Genomic DNA, 8,702 nt, shown 5'->3' with positions numbered 1-8,702 from the left:
CACACACACACACACACACACACACACACACACACACGCATAGCTTCTGGAGATTCCAAATGCTATTTAGAAGGTTTTCCATTTTGGGTATTACTAGTTTAGAGGTGGGGCAGTGATCTTTCTTCCACCCTGTACAGGGGCTTATCTGAATATGCATGTTTGAGTGGGTACAGTGAGAGTCGTCCCTCCGCCCTGCCACAAAACACCCCATCACTACCACCATCACTCCCTACTCTGCCGGACTGTGGGCGGAAGCACATGTGGGGAGGCAGGAAGTGGGGACTGCAAAGGGCTGAGATGACCTTAGTGGCCTTGCCATGTGATTTTTTGCACACTTGAGGACTGTTGAACCAGGCTTCCAACTCTGGAGGCTCTAACCTCAGGACCAGCTATTTTCAGTGAGGAAAACATGTCCGAATTATGCCCTTCAAGCGTGACAGTTCTTCTAGGCAGCGGCTCGATGAACGCAAACCTCAAATACCATACACGTCAGCGATCACAGTAAAGAACGCATTTCAAAACCAGCAGTCGTTTTCAACAGAGACTCTGTGCACACAGAGCACTAGGCTGGCCTGTGCAGTGCGTCAGTGGGAGGCCATCTTCCCAAGTTCCTGGTTGTCCGAGGAAGCCCCTCCATCAGCGTGCTGTTTCTTCTGGCCCTTCTCCGTGACTTTGTCTCCCGCTCTTGCTCTCCCAGGTGAGCCAATCCAAGGAACACCAGCAGTTCATCACCTTCTTGCAGAGGCTCCTGGGCCCTTTGCTGGAGGCCTACAGCTCTGCCGCCATCTTCATTCACAACTTCAGTGGTCCTGTTGCGGAGCCGGAATACCTGCAGAAGCTGCACAAATACCTACTAAACAGGACAGAAAGAAGCGTTGCAGTGTACGGTATGTAATGTCACTTGTTTGGCTTCTTTTAAAAGCTATGACTCTTTTGGTTGCAGGAATCTGCTAGTTGTAGAAAATCAGGGGGCGAGGAGGGGGGAATTACGAAATTATCCTGACCACCTCTCACTCGGTAGATCACTACTACTAACTGTGTTGGTATGTTATATAAATTGAGTGATATAGCGAAATACTCTTCTATGTGGCTTTTTTCATTTACCATGATTTGTGAGAGCCATACATGTTGTATGTAGTTGTTTATTTATTCTTGCTGCTTGGTAGTTGTCCATTGTATAAATGTTTACCACATTTTATTTATTTGTCCTGCTGTTGATGGATATTTGGGTTGTTTGTAGTTCCACGCTCCTATGACCAGTGCTGCTATGAACACGTTGGAATATGTCTTTGGGCGAGCACATGCGCTCAGCATGCTGGGTGTATGCCCATTGTAGGATTGCCCAGTCACAGGGCAGGGCACACCCGGCTTCCGCAGGCACTGCCAAGTGGTTCCTAAGTGGTGCGCTCCCACCAGTGGTGTCAGTTTCGGTCCCTCCACGTCCTGGCCGTCACTCGGTGTTATCTGTTACATACGCATAAGAGTGTGATTGGGGCGGGAGCAGCGTTTTATGCACTTATGGTTTAGGTCTGAAACCACTTTGAATCTATAATTTTGACACACGGATCTAGGGATCACCTACCTCTCTACACAGATCTGCTCTAGGACGATGTCTAGAGGTAGGTCACCTCCCTACAGATGAGGAAACTGTCCCAGGTCACACAGCTAGCTATTGGACAAACCTGGGCTTAGAACTCTTCCTGTCTGGCCACTAGACTTGGGCTCTTTCTGCTGCTTCCACTGCTGTAGAAATCATGTGCGCTCCACTGTGTGGTTTCAAAGAATTTTTATACTGTCTCTCATTTGATTCTCATGAAAACACTTCAAGATGGATGTTTTAAGTTCCCTTCCTTCCTTCCTTCCTTCCTTCCTTCCTTCCTTCCTTCCCTCCCTCCCTCCCTCCCTCCCTTTCTTTCTCTCTCCTCATCCCTTTTTCTTTCTCTTCTCTTTTTTTTTCCCATAAAAGATTACAAAGTGGGTTTAAAGAAACAGCATACCATTTGACACCTCACGGGTCCAGAAACGGAGCCTGACCTGCGTCTAATTCTTTTCATAGCTTTGACACTTTCTTACTGTGGATACCAGGGCATTGCTGGGTCTAAACACTTGACAGGGTCTTATTCTTTCTCTGCAGCTGAGAGTGCCACATATTGTCTTGTGAAGAATGCTGTGAAAATGTTTAAGGATATTGGGGTAAGTGTCCACCACTTGTGGTATAAAAGGTTGCGTTCACTTCTATTCCCTTCTGTTTAGATCTAGTCTGTCTAGCCACCTTTGTGCTGGGGCTGACCCTGAGAGAAGCAGCTTCTGCTAGCTTAATCCTGAATGCATTTCTGGGGGTTGGGTGGGGCATGTTGAAGGTGAGGCCCATGCGAATAGATTTATTTGAATGTTCCAGAATTTTCCTGGTATTCATCTTCATTCCAGAACTGTTTATATATAATAGGTCTCAATGTGTTTCAAGTTGCTGCTGCAATTTGGCAGGGATATTAATTATGCCATATGATTTTCAGTTATTTTCTTGCATTTTTACCAATATTGTTAGAAGCATCTTTAGGTATCCTTTACTTTCATGAATCATGCGGGACAGGAGTTGCATGCGGGTACTCGTGGTCTTCGTACGGCACTAGCTTGATCCTAACATGAATTTTACAGGGTCGTATACTGGTTGAACTCCACCCTGAAAAACACTACACCTGCACCCTTAACCTCCCCACTCCTCACTCAGTCACCCATATATACATGTACTTACAGCCAAGCTATGGTTCTATATGCCTTACTGCTTTTTGAGGTCTAGTTCACAGGTCAGGGTTAGTGACAGAAATGTCTCTTTCTTTTTCTGGTTTGTGTTTAATCTAAACTTTCTCTCTAGGTTTTCAAAGAGACCAAACAAAACAGAGTGTCTGTTTTAGAACTCAGCAGCACCTTTCTACCTCAGTGCAACCGGCAGAAGCTCCTAGAATACATCCTGAGCTTTGTGGTGCTGTAGGTGATGTCTGGCATCTCTGGCAAGTGGAGGGCCCGGGGTGAGCCCCTTGGGGGCCGTCTTCTGGCTCGAGAGCTGCAGGTGCCATTGTGTGGTCAGGCCTGACCTGTCCTGATGTGACCTCCTGGAAGACAAGTGCCTTCTCCCCTCCGTGAACTGTGATCATCCCAACTCTGAGGTGACACAGCAGCCTACAGATAACCTTTGAGGGGCCTCCAGCCTCCATTTGCAGTTCCTAATCAATAGATTACAAAATGAATTCTCAAAAAATTATTTTCAAGTTTATTGAAGATTTCCATTTGAAGTGTAACTGTTAAGGACTAATTACTGTGAAGGACACAAAACTGTCATTAGTGGTATTCCAGAACTGAAGCTTGTATAGCGTACTTAGTGCAGTCGGGGAATTCATTGGTATATTTTCTGATTCATGGTTAATGCCTCCTTTAAAAATAATTGCGTCATCTATTTGCTGGTTTTTGTTTTGTTTTGTTTTGTTTTCCAGTTTTATCTTTGTCAGAAGTAGCTAAATTTTACATGGGAACACCTTTCATCCCAAAGTGCTTTACAAAAGAATGGGCTGGTATGGACCACACCCAGGTGTCACTGGGCTGTCCTTCCAAGTCAGATTTCAAAAGTGTGTTAAGTGTCACATGAAAACACAATATTAGTTTAGGTCAGAAACAGAGATAATATGATCAAAGAGCTAACTAACACCAGGAAGTCAACTTGGGTGGCAAAATTCAAGGCAAACTTGGCCAGAAAACTGACTTGAAATGTTTTGCTCATATGAAAAAGTGCCATTGAATTTTAAATGACCAGCAAGTACTTAAGAACAACTTCTGTTTGATATCTGTACCTCCTCCCTGTCACATGGTACCTGCCTCTCACAGATACAGCTGTTTCTTGGAGATCCTCCAACCAAATAGCCACTGTCCTCACTTGGTTCGCTTGGCCTGACAGACTGTTAGCAGAAGGTGCTCTGGCTTCTGACCCCGGGGTCTTGTGCATTGCGTACAGGTTGTGCACTGCACCTGGTCCAAGTGACTGGTACCCACTCGAGTTGTGCAGTGTACAACCTGTGCAACATATATGGTGGCCCTACTGACTGGTAAATGGTCGGAGGCATTTATGGATATTTAGCTTTGAGGAAGAAACATTCTTTAAAAATTTAATGGGCGATATGCCTAAACCCTGATGCTATGTAGCGGCAAATTATTATGAAAACTTGTCTGTTCATAATGGGTAGGTGCCTTTTTTTTGTGAGCAGGGAGCATAAGTGTTAATTGTGGTAATTATGGTGATTTCGTAAAGATCATGTAATATTAAAACATTTTTCTAACAGCTCATTGTTCCTTCTCTCCATGGTATTATGGAATGAGGAATTTCTCCTGATGAATATTGCAATAGTCCTTGAATTTAATATAAAAGTACTGAGAATTAAGTTTGCACTTTCAGAAGCTTGGATTTTAAACACTAAATAGTATCTCATGACTACTCTGTGTGTTGGGAGAGGGAAGGCTGCTGATTGATGTTTCACATTGTCTGAAACCCCTCGTTGGAAACTCAGAGCAGTAATGCTGTGCTGCTGTGAGCTCCCACTCTTCTCAAGTTCCCCATTTAAAACCTAGTCTTTCCTTCTAGGAACTCATGCACCATTAAGCCATTCTCAGTGGCTCTGGTGTTGAGTGGACCTTCACCTGTAGCATTCCTTTTTACTAAGCAGGGTGGAAGAGCTTTGCTTCTTCTGGCTGCAGTTTGGGCAACACACAGGGAGGCTTGTTTTTCCCCTTGTTGTTCCTTATCTAGGCCAGCAAACATTTCACTAGTCTCTCTCGTGCATCCTCTAAATTAAAGATCAAGGATTACTCAAAACTCTGTGTTGTTACCTGGAAGGTCAAGGTTGGGCTGACTTCCTAATGGATACTGCTGCCCTGCTTGGGACTTCTGCTAAGAGCTGCTGCTTTGCCAGCCTGAGCAGGGAACAGTGGCTGCCCTGGCTTTATTTTCCCTTTCAGTTGGTTTGTTTTCTAGAAATCTAATCTGATGCTTTGGGGAATGCAGTGTATGATCTCCCAGCTCTCTCACCACTTAACTCACTGTGAGAATAAATATGCATGCTTTTTGTAATTAACTGGTGCTTTGAAAACCTTTCTTAAGGAAGAAAAATCTCAACCAAAGTTATGCTCATGCAGACGAGCTGACCGTTGAGTTCATTTAGCACAGCTCATTCTTTAGTGCCTCCTACGTCATCACAATAAGCTTCCAGATAGCACTGTTTTGCTTAAAGATTTATTCTCATTGTTTTCCCAAAGCAAATGGCTTCCATGTAAGATTAAACAAACTAGGTGCTTGTAAATAATTTATTACAGTTTACTCTACTGCATTTCTCTAAAACTGAAATGCATGCCCTCCAGGGAAAGACTGTGAGTCAAGTTAAAAAACAAACAAAAACACCAATAATAAGCAATATGAAATTGTGCTCTTTCAAAATGAGACTGTCCTAAGTAATTCAGAAGAGGGGAAGGAATTTTTGCTCTTTTAAATTTTAAGAAAAGCACAGGGAAAGACCTAGTGTGAAATGTGTAGAACTAGTAATGGAGAAAGCAGCATGAGTCTTCCTTCTCAGCTCTGTTAAGTCTCTTGAAGTCATGAAGGTGAGTGGAGAAAATGCCTGGGGGGTGGCAATGAATGTAAGCTCAGATGTGGAGTTTCCAGTCGCCTGAAGGGGAAAAGCATTTCCCATTGTACTCCATGTAATCTGAGTGCTCTGTGAGATGTTCATAGGTGTTTTGTAGAAAGTTTCGCTGGTGAAGTAAATTTGGACGTGGTCCCTCCTTCCTAGAAACTCACAGTGCACTTTAGCTCCGTAAGGACTCAGTACTAGGGCTGTTTAACCCACCATTTCCAAACTTGTGACCCGGGGACCTTTTCCCCTTTTGGGACATCTATGAACCTCTCGTAGTAGTGTCCCATAAAATACATTTTGGGAAACACTGAGTAGTTCTTTAAGGGGACAAAACAATAACAGAAGACACTGAGGCAGAATTTGTATGAATTTTGTACAATCAAATGTTATATTCAATGGATGTATATTTTCTCCCCAGGAGACATTAAGCACAGAAAACTGTAATATAGGTGGTGAGAGCTTTCCATTGATGGAAAGATCAGCCGTCAACAATCCTGGGCTTTTCACTGAAAGTAGCAAAATTAACACAAAGATTAACTGGGGTAGATAACTAAGATTTTAACTCAGATCTAGAAGAAAAATTTTGCACAATTGAATGTAGATTTTTATCCACAGATAGTTCTAGTGTTTAGAAATGACAGGACCTATCATTGAAGATTGTAAGACTTAATTGGGATGTAAATCTGTTTTTTAAAACACTTTTTAGGAAACTTGAGACTTGACATTTGGCATTTTAGTTTAATACAAACTAATGATTGCATTTGAAAGAGGCTTGTGATTTTATTTCTAAACACCTAAAGCTCTAAAATGCCTTGATGGAAGGTGTTAAACTATTTGCCCATTGTACAAAGAAACATTAAATTGTTGTAAAAAGAATTACTATAAAGTACTGTGAAATAACACTGTGTGATTTTGTGAGCGACACTTATTTGGAAACGTTGATTGATTTTTATGCCTGTTAATGTGTTGTAAGAAGCACAGAAGTGTAGTTTTGTTTTAATAAACCAAAAAATGAGTATGTTCTTGATGTATTGCATTTGTAGTTAAAAATTCTCTACATAATTCATTATACAATTGTTCGTGCTTGGCTTTACAAAGAACTTTATTTAAATACGTGTAAGAAATAATCTTACATAAATTTATCAACCGCAGTGCATGATTTTATTGACTCAGAGCTCTTCAAATTTGCTCAAGCGTTTGGAGATGTAGATATCTACATCTTAGCTATTGTTCTTCTTAGTAAATATTGACATTAGCCATATTCTTTGGGCACCTTCAAACTTGGTGCTTCTGTCATTTTTATATATTTAAGTTTATAAAAGTATGTACTGAAGTGTTGGGTTTTTCCCACTAGTTCATAATGATTGCTCAAAAAATACTAGTTTGCTTTTTTGAGAAGGCAAGTAAGTAAATTATAAGATCACTGTTTTCTGTGGATCCTTGAGAAGTGTTCCAGTGCAGCTTTCTCTCAAGAGTGTGCTCTCTGGAAAGGGCGGTGAACCCGTGCCTGGCGATGCTGTCCATGACCTTTGTGTGCGCGGAATGGCTGTGGACCTGACACCCCAGACCAGAGGTTCTCAACCTTTCACAGGGGTCGCCTAAGACCATTGGAAAACACATATTTTCAATGGTCTTAGGAACTGAGACACTGCTCCTCTATCCGTCTCCAGGCCCACATGCAGATAAGCCCACATATGAGTACCCGGCAACCCCTGTGAAAGGGTTGTTCGACCCCCAATGGGGTCACGACCCACAGATTGAGAACAGCTGCCCTAGACCATCCTTCTGATTGCCTCTGGGATGCTGTTGCCATGACCACGCCCTCCCCCTTTGGTGCATTCGTCCTTTCTTTTGCTTTAGCAACTCTCCTGCTGTCCCAACACATGCCCTTCCCTTACCACAGCAAAACTCTAACTTCTGCAGCCACTTGCTCTCTTTAAGTGGATATTGATTGCGAAGCCTAATCTCTTCATGTTCAGTCCTCCCTGATTTTAGTCCTGTTCATTCCCTGTTTTAACACCTTGCAGCCTGCCTTCTACATGTGTATATAGTAAAATTCTAACATACTTGCTTGACAAATACAAAAGCGTTTTCTTAGCTGTGGTCCATGATGTCCGTGACGTCCGCACCGCGGCCTGGCCGCACTGAGATGCTACTTTAGCACCTTTAGTCCCCACAGCCGTCCTGTCTCCTCTCCTATCTCCTTCATGACTCCGTTCTTCTCCCTCTCTTCCTTGTCTCCCATCCTTTACACACGATCCTAGTGTTGCTGTTGGATCCTCTGATTAAAATACAAAAAAGTCCATGTTTGCCTGAAATAATAATTTTTTTATATAAAAACGCCCAATTTTTACATGTTGGTACCACAAACTATGGGGATCATATAAACTGCCTCTCTGGGCCATTTCTGTCTTGTTAGCTGCCAGTTCATGTGTTCTGGCCTAAGACAAGGGTTCATGAACGGACCTGTTCAAGACACTCCTTCCGGGAGCCAGATGTGATCCATGGTTGGGAAAAGGTTGACCTTGCTCATCTGAGTTAGGCCCGGATGAAATCTTGAAGCAAGGCTTTGTTGAGGACCACGGGGCAATGGGCATCTGAGTCAGCCTTTGATATCAGGTTCATTGCCATATTAAGGAAAGCATACATCAAAACAAGCCAGTGTTGCCACTGTCAGTGGGCTTGGTACTAGCATAAAAGCAACTTACGACATGAAGGGATTGGAATAAATGAGTGAGCAAAGTCCATTTCCAGTCTCGTGGGAACTCATTTTGCCATTTTCTATTGTGGGTTGGTTGAAAATTAGAAGGAAAAGACCCCATGCAGACATACCCTCAAATGCCTGCTGAAAGTCCTCAACTTACAGAGCTAAGATACAGAACTTTGTAGACACAAGGCAGTTGCATAAGGCAAGAGCAGATGTAGATAACCTTTCTTCTTCTTTCTGGGGTATTTATTGGTGGGGTGACCCTATACCTACATCCTCGTTTGCCTTCAATGGTCCCTTCATAATCAATAGCGCCCCCTTTA

At 42.9% G+C, this 8,702-nt stretch overlaps 1 protein-coding gene across 9 annotated transcripts in view; it reads left to right on the top strand.

Moving 5' to 3' along the window:
- The window catches only part of GPAM (glycerol-3-phosphate acyltransferase, mitochondrial), an 86,598-nt gene extending 79,906 nt beyond the window's left edge, over positions 1-6,692 (top strand). For all 9 annotated transcript variants that reach the window (XM_019646661.1, XM_019646656.1, XM_019646660.1 and 6 more), the window contains 3 exons: positions 698-887; positions 2,135-2,193; positions 2,873-6,692. In XM_019646661.1, the coding sequence (XP_019502206.1) occupies positions 698-887; positions 2,135-2,193; positions 2,873-2,989 (366 nt within the window). In that variant the 3' untranslated portion in view covers positions 2,990-6,692. The remainder of the gene's footprint in view (positions 1-697; positions 888-2,134; positions 2,194-2,872) is intronic.
- Positions 6,693-8,702: the final 2,010 nt, after the last annotated feature.

Source organism: Hipposideros armiger, unplaced genomic scaffold (genome assembly GCF_001890085.2).
Source record: "Hipposideros armiger isolate ML-2016 unplaced genomic scaffold, ASM189008v1 scaffold_105, whole genome shotgun sequence".
Classification (NCBI taxonomy): Eukaryota; Metazoa; Chordata; class Mammalia; order Chiroptera; family Hipposideridae; genus Hipposideros; species Hipposideros armiger.
Note: the sequence above shows the minus strand (reverse complement) of the source record. Positions and strands in the feature narration are given on the sequence as shown.